This window comes from Marmota monax, unplaced genomic scaffold (assembly GCF_021218885.2).
Source record: "Marmota monax isolate L192 unplaced genomic scaffold, Marmota_monax_Labrador192_F-V1.1 WCK01_AAM20220418_F8-fsc00060, whole genome shotgun sequence".
NCBI classification, from domain to species: domain Eukaryota; kingdom Metazoa; phylum Chordata; class Mammalia; order Rodentia; family Sciuridae; genus Marmota; species Marmota monax.
Window position 1 is genome coordinate 9,117,515 of NW_026692826.1, and position 14,794 is coordinate 9,132,308.

The following is a 14,794-nucleotide window of genomic DNA, read 5'->3' on the forward strand; positions in this document are numbered from 1 at the left end:
TTAAAATGTCTGCTGCGTCAGGTGCTCACCATTGGAAGCCCACCATTTTGTTCTTGATTTTATTTCATTTTTTTTTTTATTTTTTATTTTTAAGGTTTTGGTATTGGGAATTGAACCCAGGGGCACTTAACCACTGAGCACTTTTAATTTTTATTTCCTATATTATATAATATCTATTATTTTCAATTTCATTTTTATTATGCCCAGTCCTTTTTATTATTATTATTATTTTTAAATTCTGATACAGGGCCTCACTGAGTTGCTGAGGCTGGTCTTCAACTTGCAATCCCCCTGCCTTGGCCTCCCAAGCCATAGTATTATAGGAGTGCACCACTATGCCCAGCTGTTCTTATGTTTTAATAAACTTCATTTTGTTAAGCAGCTTTAGATCTATGGAAAAATCGTGCAGAAACTGTACGTTTCCCATATACCTATGGAGAGTTACCAAACGCTCTGGGCAGTTTCTGCCATTAACTCTCACCTTTGTTACCACTGAGGAACCAATGCTGACACATTATTAATATTAACCAAAGAGTATAAGGTTTGCTGGGGCCGCACATCCTATGGCTTGGACAAATGTCTGTCCCTCCCTCGCAGTGCCACCTGGAGCAGACGCCTGTGCTCCGTCTTCCTGCCTCTCTCTCCCTGACCCAGGCAGCCACTGATCCCTGTCCTGCCTCACAGTCCTGCAAAGCCTGGGCCTGGTCTCAGGAGAAGCAGGCTCCTTGGTAGCGTGCCGTCTGTAAGGGGCAAGGTGGTTTAGAAGTGCTGTTTGTGACCTGGGGTCCTGTGGCACGTTCATGCTGAGGGCTGAGTGTCTGAGGCCAGCACACCCAGGGAGGCCGCACGCCAGCCGTGGGGGGGTCCCCAGCCTCGTGATCCCCCTTACGATCTCCCGGTTCCCCTGAGCCATCACTTACGATGTTCTTGAAGAACTGGACTACAGGGTTTTGGTCTTGGGGCCGGCCATGCTGTGACTTCTGGGGCAGGGAGCCGTAGTGGGCAGTCCTTGCTGCATGTGAGTCCTGAAAGAGAGAGGGCATGACTCAGATGGGCAGGGGCCTGGTCTGGTCCCCAGGAGGGGGGACCTCTGTTCCTTTGTGGATGGAGATTTTCTTTTTTCTTATCGCTAAGGACCTTGGGACAGGAGGCCCCCGGCAGGTTTGGAGGTCAGGGCAGGGCATTTGGTTGTGTGACTGCGACTTGCTGGGTAGATGTTTGTATCACTGACTTAGCGGCTGTTTCTCCTGAAGCCAGGAACTGACCAAGCAGAAGTGACAGTAATTAAAGGCAATTCATCTAGGACCGGGGCAGGTGGAATACTAATTACCCCCAGGCTTCTGGTCTGGATAGAGAAAAATGCTCAGGAATGGTGCACAAACCACCGCTAACAGCAAAAGAGGACGCTGACCAGGTTTGAGGCTGTTGGCAACATGCGCCGGCCTGTTTCTCAAAATGTCCCCTGCCACCACGGTCCAGGTCTGCCCGAACTGGGAGACGCTTGCTCATCTTGAATAAGAAGGATGTGAAGAGGCACTAGCTGCTGTGTGAGCTGCAGCTAGGCGGGGTCCACAGTGAGCAGAGGTCGGCCCTGCACAGGAGGCGCCAGCCAGCGCTCCATTCATCCGTGCAGAGCCTTCAGAACAGGACGGTTCTCAGAGAACCAAAGGAAGGACTCAAGAGCCAGCACTAGAGCTCAAACTCGGTTTGACTTCTCCCTCGACCTTTCGCGGTCACTCCCAGAACCCACGTGGACATCACTGTAGTGCCCGTGGGAAGCCTGCAGCTGTCGGGCAGGAGTGACACAGGGACGCCCTGGAGACCCGAGGAGCTTGGTCCGGCTCCCTGCATAGCCCATGGACAGCAGAGAATTCTGCCATAGCCAGGCAGCGGGCTGTGAGCACCCCGGATCTGGCTCCTCAGGGCACGTGGCAGGGAGGACCCTGCCTTCACAGACAGTTTTACCACCAAAATGCCTGAAGGTGCATCTCTGGAGCTTAAGAGAGCTCATCTTCCGGGCTTGGCTCAACGGGTGACTATTGTCTTTAGAGGGACAAGGGCCATCGGCCAAGTGTGCCGAGTTTCCCAGGCATGCCCTTGGTAACATTTGTGGCTACTCCCACCTGTGGGTCTTTGTCCCTCAGACCCTCGGGCTTGCTGCTGCCTGTGCCTTGACACTTCCTGGTCTACTGCCCCATTCACTCCCTTGGCAGTTTTCCTCAACGCATTCCTGGCTCTCTTCCTACCGGCTCCTGCCATCACAGGGACACAGACGCTCAGGGCTTCACCCACCAGGTGGAGACCAAGGCTCTAGGCCCAGCCTCTAGTCACTGCCTCCTAACTGATTTCTCCTTCTGAGTCTCCCCTCTGGCCACGCTTCACACGGTGGGCTGCAAGCTTTCTGGGCCGTGTGTAAGTCCTGTCCCGTTCTGTCACACAGGCCCAGTGGCCTGCCCAGAGTGGGGTCCAGGCCCCAGGGCTGACGAAAGGCTCTACCCTCTCCTCGCCTGCACCTACCCGCCCACCAGGGCGACACCCGGCACCCGCCCTCTCTCCGTTCACATGGGCAGGCGTGCCCTGGAGGAGGGCCCGAGCACCTGCACCCGTTGGGCCTTAGTGAGGCCTCCTCACTGACACCTCTGCTCCAGAGTCACAGAGCGCTGCACAGGTACCTGTGGATGGTCTGTCCACCTCTCCAGGCTGTGAGCGCACCAGGAATGGGGCACTCGTGTCGTCCTGATGCGTTGTGTTGGTCCCACTCACTCCTGACCGATGGCCAGGGCAGGTGTGAGCCATGCTCTGCAAATACGGCAGGAGCAAAACAGACCGGCCTGCCCAGAGTTTGGGAACCAACTAGTGGGTGAAAGAATGATCCTGTTTTATTCCTGGATTTCTTAATAACTGAAACCATGTGTTGACCTCTTAACTGTTCCCTTCCCTCGCACTCCTCGCTTATCAGCCTCCTGGTCCCAGCTGGGCCTTCAGCCTTGCTCAGCAGAGGGGCTGGCCACCTGTGCTCTTCTCCATACGCAGGTTCTTCTCTGCCAGGGCCCAAACGTCCGCAGTGCCTTGTCCTCTTGCTGGCTGCTGTAGGGAGGTACTTGCTTGTCCTCCTCAGAGGCAGAGCCTGTGTCCTTGAACCTGACGATGTCGCCTGATTCTTAGTCCAAGAACCATGCTATCTAATTTTCATGGGGTCGTCTGTCTCCTACCAGGGCTGGGCTTGCTGACCAGCTGAGGTCAGCCCATGACCAGCGTTGTACATCCTTCCCCAGTGGGATGGGGGTGCAGAATGAAGAGTCAAAACGCCTGGGCCAGGGAGCTGGTGAGGTTGTTGCTAGATAAAGGCTAGAAGTTCAAGAAGACCTAATTGGAGAAGTGTAATGTGGTAATGGGTTAGAAGACTCACCATGGTGAAGAAGTCAGCTGTCCCCCAAATGACACAGACAAACTGATTCTAAAACTGTACGGAAATGCAAAGGAATCCAAATGACCAAACAAATGAGAAAAAGAAGAACAAGTTAGAGAATCCCACTCCTGAAGATGTACTACTTAGTGACAGCACTGGAGAAGATGACCCTGGAGCAGGGAGAAGCCAGAGGTGTACCCTCACAGACACACCCGTGGATTTTTGACAAGGGTTCAAACACAATTCGGTTCAAGAAGAGAGGACGGTCTTTTCAACAAATGCTACTGGAACAGTTAAATATCCATATGCAAAACCCCAAACCCAAACCAAACCAAAGAACCTCCTAATCCAGATTCACGCCTTCTATACAAGTTAACTTACAAACGGATCATAAATCTCTATTGGAAACGCTAAACTCTAGAACTTTAAAAGGAAGCAAAATAGTTGTGATCTGGGGGTGGGCAAGAAGTTAGACCTGACACCAAAAGGTGATCCGTAAAGGATACAGGGGACCACTTGGGTCTTATCAAAGCCTCAAACTGTTTTTCCTGCAAGAAACCGGGTCCTGCAAGAAAATGAGAAGACAAACTACAGACTGGAAGAAAACACGGTGACTCCCATGTAAACAAAGGGCCTGAATCCAAGATATGTGAAAAGCCCTCAAAACTCAAGGAAGAAAACAAACAAAACACTTGAATAGACGCTTCACCAAAGAGGCTTACCTAGGTCAAGTCAGCACATGAAACAGACGCCCAGCACTTGGGCCATCAGGAAGATGAGGACAGCCGTGGAGTGGCATGGCCACAGGCCTGTGAAAGGCGACGGGACGGGTGCTGGTAATGCCGGGTGGGCGAGGGTGTGGGGCACCTGGGCTGGCATGCGCTATGTGGGGATGCAGGTAGGGGGCAGATGACTCTGAAAGACAACTTGGCAGTTCTTAGAAAGTTACCCACCTGCTTCCATATGGCCTGCAGTTCCGCTCCTGCTCTGGTTAATAAAACAGGGATGAGGCATTTTTTGGAAATATTTTTATGATGAAAATGTTGGTCACCAACATTTTGAAGGAAAAATAATTGACATCTTAAATAAAACTTATGTTCTCACAGAAACCCATGCCTGAATGTTTATAGCAGTTCAGCTCACGATCACTAACAACCACAAGCAACCAAAATGTTCTTCTGTGGATGGGGGATAAGTGCACTATGGTATGTCCATGCAACGGAATACTACTCAACAGTGAAAGGGTGCATGCAATGACTCAAAGGCATCTCCAAATTATGTGGAGTGAGAGAAATCATTCTAAGGGGTTTTCATGCTACATAATCCCATTTTGTGACATTCTTGCAAAGGCAAAACTATAGCGAGGGAGACCAGAGCTGGGCTTGGCAGGGTTTAGGGTATGGGAGGAGGGGTGTCGTACCCTTAGTAGTGGTGACAGCTACCCAAATTTCCACAATTCTAGAATTTATAGAAGTGTACACAAAACAAGCCCGTTTTACTATGTGTTACTTTATAAAATAAGATATAATTAGGCCCTTTGTCATGGACTATCACGTATGGGGGCCTGTGGCCGGGAGACTGTACCTTAGCCACATCTTAACCCTCTCAGCAGCTCTGCAGTGTGCCGCTGGGTGGCACCGGCGCTTTGACCCTGTGTGTGAGTGTGACCATGGCATCAGCCACCTCCAGAGCTTCCTTGGCTGCCCTACTGCGCTCTCCCCACAAGCACAACCCCCTTCTCCAGGGAACTGCAACACGTGCACTTCCCGCTGTAGCACACCGCCCCAGGCCCTCGTGGGGGTGGAACGCCAGCGGCTCTGAGGCAGGCTTCCTGGGCTCCGCATCGCGCCCTGGAGGAGGATCGTGCAGGCAAGGCTGCTGGGTGCTCTCAGCCTTCCTGCAGACAAGGCCATCCGTCCCAGGCCAGAAGAGACCGGGACGTGTGCCAGCCCCAGCAGAAATGATGAATGGTGGGCACTGGGCAGGTCTCCAGGGGAGGAAGGGGGACCCCGGGTAGCCTCACAGTCCAGCAGGAGCTGCACACCTGAAGGACTGTGACAGTGGGGAACAGGGCCAGGCCAGGGGAGGTGGCCCTGCTGGGACAGTCACCTCACCTCGGCTTCTCCCCCTGCCATCAGGAGTCAGTGGAGCCCCTGCCCCAGGACCCTGGGTGTGTAGGTCCCTAGGGGAGGTCAGTTTCTTCTAGGTCAGTAGTTCTCTGGTGAAGTGCTTTTAATCACATCCACTAAGCTGAACAAGAAGCCAGACTCGCTGGCATGTCTGTCACTTGCTGGATCTGAGCCTGCCTGTGCTGGCTGGTTTAAGCGCTGTCTTTGCAGGTGGCTGAAGTGCACAGGAAGCATGAGAAGATTGGTCCACTATAACAAGAAAGGGCCGCAGGGCCAGGGCCCCCAGCAACGCTGGAACCCAGCAGGCAGAGAGCCGGCACCTGCCCGGCCTCCTCCACGGGGAGGCCCGCGGGGTATTTGGATGCATGAAGGTCAGGAAAATGGTCTGATTTAAAAAAGTGTTTTCTCCAGTTTAGAAAATTGATACATACTCTACAAGGTGCCAAGTAAAGTTGAGTCTGTGGAAATGGTAGCACACGGGGGACTCGGATTGACACTTTGATGACCTAATTTTTAGACCCGGCTTTATGCACAAACACAGATAGATTTTCAAGTGGCTTTGAAAGTGATCATGATGTGCACACTATTTTGTTAGTCTGGGTTTTCTCTTTTACTCACTGCTATCTCAGGGACCTCTTTCCATAAAATAGAGGTTTGCATCATGGTTAACAAAACAAACAAACAAACAAAAATCCACCCCAACTTCTTAATGGTAAATAACACGTCAAGAGCTTTAGAAACTATGGGTGGGAGTCACGGCCTGACCATTTTATTTATCTTTGGAATAAATGCTTTCTCCCGGACCCTGTTTCTTTTGAGAAGATTCTTTTCCCTCAAACTGTGACAATGCCACTCACCAGCAGGGGGCGCTTGCAGACGGGGTTGCAGGTTCTCTAAGTCAGGAAGGGATTTTCACGGTTTTCCAACCGGCTTTAAGGTTGGGGAGAGCCGGGAGTTCTTCCATTAGCAAGTCATATCAGACGATAAGCATAGGTGCAGGGCATCTGAGGTGGTCGGACTGGGCATCCAGTGGCTCCTTGGAATCTAGAGCCTGCTTCATGGAAGCAGGGCAGAGATGTGAGCACCATTTGCATCTGGGTCTTGTTAAAGGAGACAAAGTCTCCGCAGAAGGAAACACGGCATCATGAAAGACTAACTGGTGCCTGGGTTCCACGGTTAGGAAAGAAAAAGGTTCCTAGCTCTTACTTTTCTCTCTCCTGACCAACCTGGAACACCAGTGGTGAACCTGCAGCCGTGCAGTTTCCGGCCAGTGCCCTCCACTTGCTCCTCTGGGTGGGAGAGGCTCTGCGCCTCCAGGCGCCCCTGCCAGCCCGCTGCACTGGGGCGCTCTTGCTGCTCGCCCTCGGGCTCTGGTGTGCTTGCTGTGACTTCTGGACAATGAGAACCAGCAGACACACAGCATGGATGCGTAGCTGAGAGCCTGCGTGGGCCGACTCGGCTCCCTGTGGCTGCTAGTGGTGCCCGTGGTTCAGAGCGAACAGCGAGCCCACCGTGGGACTCACGGCCGTCTTAACGCCGACTCCTGGGCTGGCTCACCTCTCCCATGCCCTGGGGATCGTCCCCGATGACCTGGCCGCATGCCAGAACACGCGTCACGTCACTGAAGAGGCTCTGGCCCCATTCTGATCCGGAAGCTCATTTTGTTCCTGCACTTTCCGTAGACTTCCTTGTGTGTGAGCTCTCGGGGAGCTGTCCTTCAGGTGTCTGAGTGCCGATGAGGGCGCTGTCCTCATGGCTTGTGGAGAACAGGGGCCCCTGGTGGCACGGTGTCTGCAACCTGAGGACCCTGTGAGCCTGACGTTGGGCTGCTCATGGAGGGTCACCTGCGCTGGGCCCCTCACTCCAGGCTTTTCCCACCCTGACCCCGTGGAGACTCTGTGCTGTAGAGACAGGCTGATGTGCTAGGAGGGTCCACCTCAGAAGCACCCGGTCCTCCGTGTAAGAGGGCCCGTGCTGCCATGTTAGAATGATACATGGGAGAAATGTCTCTCACGGATGCCCTGAGAGTCATCTGCAGAGTTCAGAGACTAAATAAAAGCTGCGACAACACTCTCACTCGCGCCCTCTCAGGTAAGCCCAGTGAGTCGGCCGCGATCTTGGAACACACATTTCTCCCTGTGCCTCCAAAAAGCCTCATGGTGGGAAAGAAGTGAAGGAAGCCGTCCCCAGGCTTCTGATCACAGGCCAAGCCTGGCCTCCCTCACCTCAGTGCCGCCAGCCAGAGCTGGGGCTCCGCCCTGCTTTGGGCAGCACTTCCCAGTACAGACGTGGAGCCCGAGATGCAGAAGCAACCAGGGGTCTGCTGCCAAGTCTCCTGACCTCATCGCAGGCGCCATGCCGCCCGCCGCGCTGTTTGTGTGGGCTGCGTGTGGGTAGGACCACAGGCCCATGGCATAAGCCTGATCCTAGCAGCAATGAAGAAATCCCCCGACTGGTTATGACAGAAGGAAAAGATGAGAAAAGAATGGAGTGTTAAAAATTGTGTGTGCGGGGCTGGGGTGTGGCTCAGCGGTAGAGCACTCGCCTAGGACGTGCAAGGCCCTGGGTTCGATCCTCAGCACCACATAAAAATAAATAAAATATATTGTGCCCAACTACAACTGAAAAAATAAATACTAAAAAATTAAAAAATAAATCATGTATGATTTGTTTCAAAAGCTTGTAGATTTACCTGTACTAAGAAGCTAAGAGCTAGAAATAACAACGTGCTCACATTTGAGAAAAAGAGGTTGACGGCTACCTCTGGAGTCCATCAGATGTGCTGGTTACGGTCTCGGGCGCCTGAGGACTCTGGTGCCACAGGACACTCAACACTAGAAAACCAGTCCTAATTAGTTTGCTAAACACTGAGCATTTGATCCACAAATACAGGCCTGGTTAATGAGACGAGATTTTTCAATTTTATTGTCATTTTAATTGATTAAAACAAGGAAGGTGTCATTTCCCGTTTCAAAGGAAAAGTTGCGCCTCGACACTAGCAGGTTGCACTGTGAGGATCATTTTGTGCTGTCGGCGTGGTGGGAAACCTGCCCGCCAGCCAGCATGTCGCCGGGTACTTGCTCCTTTTACTTGCGACTGGACATCTCAGAACGTTGCCCTATCTAGAGGGGACGTGGGGACACCCTCCATCCTGCGGTGTCCTCCTCACTGTCGTCAGAGTGAAGGAGTCGGTGAATTTGTGCTTTCCTTCTCGTCTCTGGAGAAACCTGGGATTCTCTGCGCTCTGGAGAAGCTAGGCGGTGGTGCTCAGCCGCTAATCTGCACAGCTGTTCGGGACCACAGGGGGTGACAGCGCCATAGTCTTCCTGAGCAGCTGTGATAGGTTCACAGGCGGTGAGGATCGCCATCAATAGATTGTTTTTCTTGTGACGGTGAAGATAAAACCAAATACGCTCCTGCGCCACGTGCTTCGTCTTTGAGAGCCATGAACCAGTCCCTCTGCCCGAGGGGGGGTCCGCCTTTCTTGTGCCCACACTGTTCGTGACTTACAGGATACTTCCTGTCCTTGAAGACTTCCAGACACGACCCTCTAAAGGCCTTCTTGCTGGGTAGGGGCCAGCCGGCAGGGCAGTGGCCACTCCACGGCCCATGTGAGCAAGCAGCTGAGAGGCCAGCCTCCAGCAAGAGGTGTGTTGCAGGTTCTGGATTGGGGCCAAAGACCCATCCCACCATGGTGTCTGAGACTGTCTTTCCGCCTTCCTTCCTCCCCACGTTCCCAGCAGCCGTGACGCCCGGCCGTCCCGAGAACTCCCAGGCTCCTGCTTCCTGGGCTGGTTTGATTGTGCACGTTTCCAGAAGCGATCATACCACTGGTCTCAGCGTCCAGTGCATCTCAGGAGAGAGCGTTGCACTTACTTTTGGCAAGACTTTCTAACCCTGCGATGTGGGGAGGACTCCCTGCTGTCTGAGCACACATACACACATGCAGATTTTCTCAGGTGAAGAACGTGCCTGTTTCTGAGCCGGTCTTGGGTCAGCTGTGTCACGCTGTGGGCTTTGGTCGACAGCCAGCCGTGAACTACCAACAAGGAGCTTTCTGATCGCTGGAGTCCCCCCAGCCTTTTCTTTAGGTGCAGTTCCCGGTGGCCTGGCGACGGTGCTGTGGTGGATCTCGTGCCCAGGACATGGATGTAAGTCCACATCTGCACCCCGGGCTCCTGCAGTCACACACACTGCCAAGTCCACGTCCTCTGACCTCAGAGGGTCCTGTCCTGGCCAGCGGCTCCTCCAACAGAGGACCAGCACGGGGGCCCCCTGGGAACGGGGAGCTCTGTGGGGTTGGTGCAGGGACCATGACGGGCTGCGATTCCCCGAGCTCTGCCGTCTCCTCTCTGATGCGGATCAGCAGCTAGATGGCCGCTGGTCCCAAGCGTCATTTTGCTGAGCACCTTCGCGAGCACCTTGGGTGGTGGTCACGCCCTGGAAGCAGAGCACAGATTTGGGGTGGGAAAGGCAGTGTCTCCTCTTCTGCTGGCCAAGGAGCCCCGGCCTCTTCTGCAGCAAGGCTCCTAGACACCTGCTGGCTGCCCTCAGGGCTGTGGGAGCTGGAGCACAGGCACCTGGTCCACTCCCCGGAACGTGGCGTTTCTGAGGCTTGTCCCTCTTCCTGCTAGAACTGTTGGGAGGCAGGTACTGGACGGGTCTCAATGAGGCCCAGAATTAGACAGCCCAGTCCTCGGGAAGACGCTGGGGTCCTGAAGTCAAAGACCCCCACAGGGAGCCTGTTCTCGGTGGAGCTGCCAACAGCGCTGGCACCCGCCTCTCCTTGCCGTGACGTCTCTGACTTCACAATGCGCGGGTCTTTCTTATTCACCGGACTTTTGCAGAGACAGATGGATAGACAGATCTGTCTATCTGCCTGCCTGTCTACCTGTCTATCACCTCTCTGGGGAGGACACAGGGGAAGGAAGTGAGTTGCTGGGCCATCAGCTGGGCGTGGCTCCTCAGCGCCTCGGATTCTCTGATTGGTGAGGGAGGGGCGCTCACAGTTCCGCTCAGTGACTGTGAGTCACTGCCCAGCCCGTGCCTCCCCCAGCAGCTCGACGTCCTCCACAGGTCCACATCCTCTGCGGTAGAACCCTGGGATGTCAAGTAGCTTGAGACCGTGGAGTGCGCTCCTTTCCCCGTAGTCGATGCTGTTAAATCAGATCTAACATTCCAACACTTTCTTGAAATAAGAAAGAACCCCTCAGTGCCGCAGAAGACCTTCAAACCATCAAGTCTCCCTCAGGGAGAAGAGCCAGGCTTGTTCTTTGCCCCCTGTGACAGCTCGCAGACCAGGACTGGGGGGTGCCCGGCCTCCTGTGCCTCTGCGTGCTTCCTCTGGGGCGGCTCCGTTGAGCATCTCTGGAACTCAGTGCGCTGCAGAGGACTGGGTGTCTCTGGCACAGGTGCCAGGAGGGTCCTCCGTCCACCAGGAGAGTCCTGCTGGTGCCTCCCGCCTCGCCTTGCCCTGGGTTCAGCTTGGACGCCCTGCTTCCCTTCACGTAGCAGACACGTGAACACCACACACGGCCTTCTAACACGCTGTCCCCCCAGGACTGGGGACCAGCCCCCGGTCTTGCGCACGCGGGGCAGGTGCTCTACCACGGAGCTACACCCGTAGCCTTTTACCTTTATTTGACACAAGGTCTTGGTAAGGTGCCCAGACTGGCCTGGAAATTCTGATCCTCCTCCCTCAGCCTCCTCAGTGACTGGGACTATAGGTGTGTGCCACCACGCCTGGCCCGATGTTTCTTTATGTATCCTAAGACGATTCTAAGGTATGCTCAGGAAACTCAAACCAAACCCTGATTGACCAGAATGGGGCATTGGCAGGTGGCCTTGTACAGGAGCCCTGACACTTGTCCCCCCGAGGCCAGCTCTCGGCAGCCACAGGGGGCACCGTGGAGAGCAGTGATGGAGCTCTGACCAGGCTTAAAACACGCATGTGAACATCTGGGACGGCGTGAGAGCACGGGCTGCTTTCCCTCTTCTGGATGACTTTATAAGGGAGAAAAGTGAAGCACTCTGTTCACAGTCCTTGCCGTGTTCTGCACTGAGGTGTCTTGGGATCCCTGGCTTCTCCTTCTGTGCACGGGACCTGCTTTCTCAGGCCACGTGTCTCAAGTGCAGGGGGGAGGGGTGGTTAGGCTGAGCCAGGTGCCTTAGTGGCCTCTCGGCCGCAGCCCTGGAGGGACTGAGGACCCCAGAAGCCACTGGGAAGTGGTGCTTGCTCTTAGAAACGAGTCACCAAGTCCTGGAGAACCCGGGGCAGCTTCACAGCCGGGCATCAGTCAAGGAGGGGCCGACCGTGGACACCACCCTGCCTCACCATGGGACCCTGCGTGGAGCGTTTCCCCTTCCCGAGGCCCGATGAAGGACTCCTTCCAGGGAGCAAAGCCCACGAGCTCACAGGTCATCAGGGTGGCGTCAGAGGCTCTCTGTTCCCACAAGGCCCTGGCTCCACGGACTGTGAGCCTTGCTCTGCACCTGTAGGCCTTGGTCCTGGACTGGCCACCCTGGAGGCCAGCAGCAAGCAGGCCCTTTGTTCCTCACCGACCTGCCTGTCCACTGAGAGGAGGGAGACTCTCCCCCCACGATAAGCATCCACTGGACAGGAACCGGCACACTCTGTCCGGGCCCAGCCCTTCCCCGTCTCAACACGAAGGCTTCTGTCCTAGGGCCCCCAGGCCCCCCAGCCAGGCTGGGTGCTCCTTTTGCCGGGGCCCAGCTCACTGAGAAACATGGCACCTTTCCTTCCCTGTGCTCACCTCAACACCAGCAGAAGGAGGTGCCTGGGCCCCCCGGCTCCCCCCCGCGGCCCTGAGTCCTGCGCTTGGCCCCGAGAAGCAGGAGGAAGATGCTCTAGTTTGTGCACTCGGGCGCACACTGTCAGCCTCCCACACCTGCCCAGCGCCCAGGCACGGGCAGTGACTTTACCTGAGAGCCGAGCATGGCAGCGTCCATGGGGTGACCCTGGACGTGCGTGAGCGGCAGGCCTGGCTGACTCAAGTGCAGGCTGCAGGACCCCCCTCCCTTCCCCGCCTACCTGGACATCACTCAGGTAGGCCCATCTCAGGGGTCCCTCCATCCCAGGTAGGCTTGGTTGCGCTTGGTCAGGGCCGAGCCCTGGGGGACAGGGCTTTCTAAGGGCACATGTCACTTGAGAGTGAGTTCGGCTGGTGTCCAGCGACTGCCAACTCTCTGTGGGGCACTGGTTTCCAAAGCAGGTCTGGGCACGGCATGCCCCTGGCCATTGTCCAGGCCAGTGTCCAAGGCCAGAGTCTCTACTGCCCTCTGGCCTGTGTTGGCACTGGTAGCCACACCATGGTCCTGTGGCTTGTTCCTATGACTTTTCTATGACGCTGAGCTGACAGTCATGCCCTTGTCACCTGAGCCATTGAGGGACCCTAGCAAGGACTTGAAGGCAGAGGAGGGTCTCTATTTCCCCCACCCCCCCAAGGGATTGTCCTTTGCTGTGTCCCTCAGGACCTGCCCCCTAGCTTTGCTCCCCTGAAGCCTGCTGTCCTGGGACAGAGAGAGCCCCCCTGCAAGGACCGCGCCCACTCAGCCGCGCCCCGCACTTCACGCGTGGGTGGCCCTGGGCGGGGGATGGCGACTGCCTTACCTTATACATGTTGCACAGCCCAGGCTGGCTGCGGGCATAAGAGGGCAGAGGGCTCCTGCTCTGCTTTAGCCAGGGTACCTGCCGAGGACACAGAGTGGACGGCGTGAGTCCTGCGTGGGCACCGCTCGCAGAGCCCCACAGTCCTCCAGCAAATCTCCTCTAGGATGGGCCTGGCAGGACCCCAGGTGGGGCAGAGAGGGTAGGGAAGGCAGGACTAAAGGGCGAGTGGTCAGCCGAGAGGGCACGTAGGGGTAGAGATGGTGGATCCAGGAGAGGTGACCGGGAGGACGGCAGGGCAGGGCCAGGGAACAGGAGCAAGAGGAAGGATTTAGGGAGAAGTCCCTTCTTCCAGAGTCTGTTTTATGGCCCTACTCCAAACTGTGTGTCCAAACAGCCTCTCGTTATGACAGGTGCGGCTGCTAGGCTTCTCGGGGTGCAAGGAAGGGAAGCGCTTTCCACCCGGGGCCCAGGGCCAGGGCTCTGGCAGGCCCTGATGGACAACTCCCACACTCGGTTTTGTTGTGGAGCCGTATTCATCTTCCCATGCAGCACTACCTCGGCTTCTGCATTGGATTTACAAGTAGGGGCTGTTCCTGCTCCATGGGTACCTGCTGTCACCGCGTGGCCTCTCAAGCCCTCTGCAGAGCCCCAGGAAGTGTCTGCAGAGCAGCAGGTGCTGGGGCTGACACGCACTTGCGGAGCTCTTCCTTGACGTTGGTGACGCCCAGGGACTGAGCCCACGTGGGAGCTCCGTGTGCCTGAGCAGGAGCCGCGTGTTAACCTCAGCTCTGCACCCTGCACCCTGCCGGGCAGCCCTGGTCCTGCTCCCCCAGGACACCAGCACTCTCCTCATTCCATCCGTTACAAGACACTGCCCCTTCATGAAGTTCAGGTGACGCGGTTGAAAGAATAATATTATAGGACCAAGTTAAAGGTAGGAAGTGTCTATTTTTTCACTATCTACAACAAAATGGAAAAAGAGAGAGAGAAATAGAGAGAGGGACTGACTTGGGGTGGTCAAGCAATGAAGTCAGTGTGACAGCCTTCGGGAGACTCAGTGCGCTGTGACAGATGAAGTGGATCCCTGGTAAGCTGGTCAGTAGTTACGTGGGATGACAGCCTGTGACCCAGCGCTTCGCCATGCAGAGGCAAAGCTGTGGTGACCGTGTCTCATGGACGGTTCTCCCACCTGCGTGTGAGGAGGGGCTATCTCCACACCAGCAAAAATCATCAGTGACTTTGACCCATGATGCAAGGGCCTAGAGTGAGGAGTCTGGGTGCATTTTAGAGCATGCCCACTCACCCAGGCCTGTGGCAGGGATTGTCTTGCTATGACTCGAGAGACCCCATAAGGAGTGACCCCTCAACTGGACAAGTGCAGGTTAAGTCCATGCCATCAAGGTGGTCAGCTAATGTCCTTCTTGGTGAAGAAGACTGCCACTGTTGGGCTCTTCCACCTAGCTCTGGTGGGCTGGTGTTGAGCCCCTCTCCCGTCACACCCACACTTCTGGGGGCCCCTGGCTGTCCATGCACAGGGAAGGCAGATGGCTGGGCTGGAGGCTAAGTGCAGCTCTGAGAAAGGACACCCCAGGGACAGCTTATAGGAATGCAACCTGTAACCCTGGC

General features: G+C 55.5%; 1 protein-coding gene across 9 annotated transcripts in view; it reads right to left on the reverse strand.

The window, feature by feature from the left end:
• The window catches only part of Mbp (myelin basic protein), a 101,965-nt gene that overhangs the window by 10,741 nt on the left and 76,430 nt on the right, over window positions 1-14,794 (reverse strand). For 8 of the 9 annotated variants that reach the window (XR_009227126.1, XM_046448574.2, XM_046448570.2 and 5 more), the window contains 2 exons: window positions 13,169-13,246; window positions 921-1,025 (listed from right to left, as the gene is read on the reverse strand). Coding sequence is in view for 8 of the 9 variants with exons in the window: in XM_046448574.2 (XP_046304530.1) it covers window positions 921-1,025; window positions 13,169-13,246 (183 nt within the window). In the remaining variant the exon portion in view is untranslated. The remainder of the gene's footprint in view (window positions 1-920; window positions 1,026-13,168; window positions 13,247-14,794) is intronic. The other variant, XM_046448580.2, reaches the window with a different exon arrangement.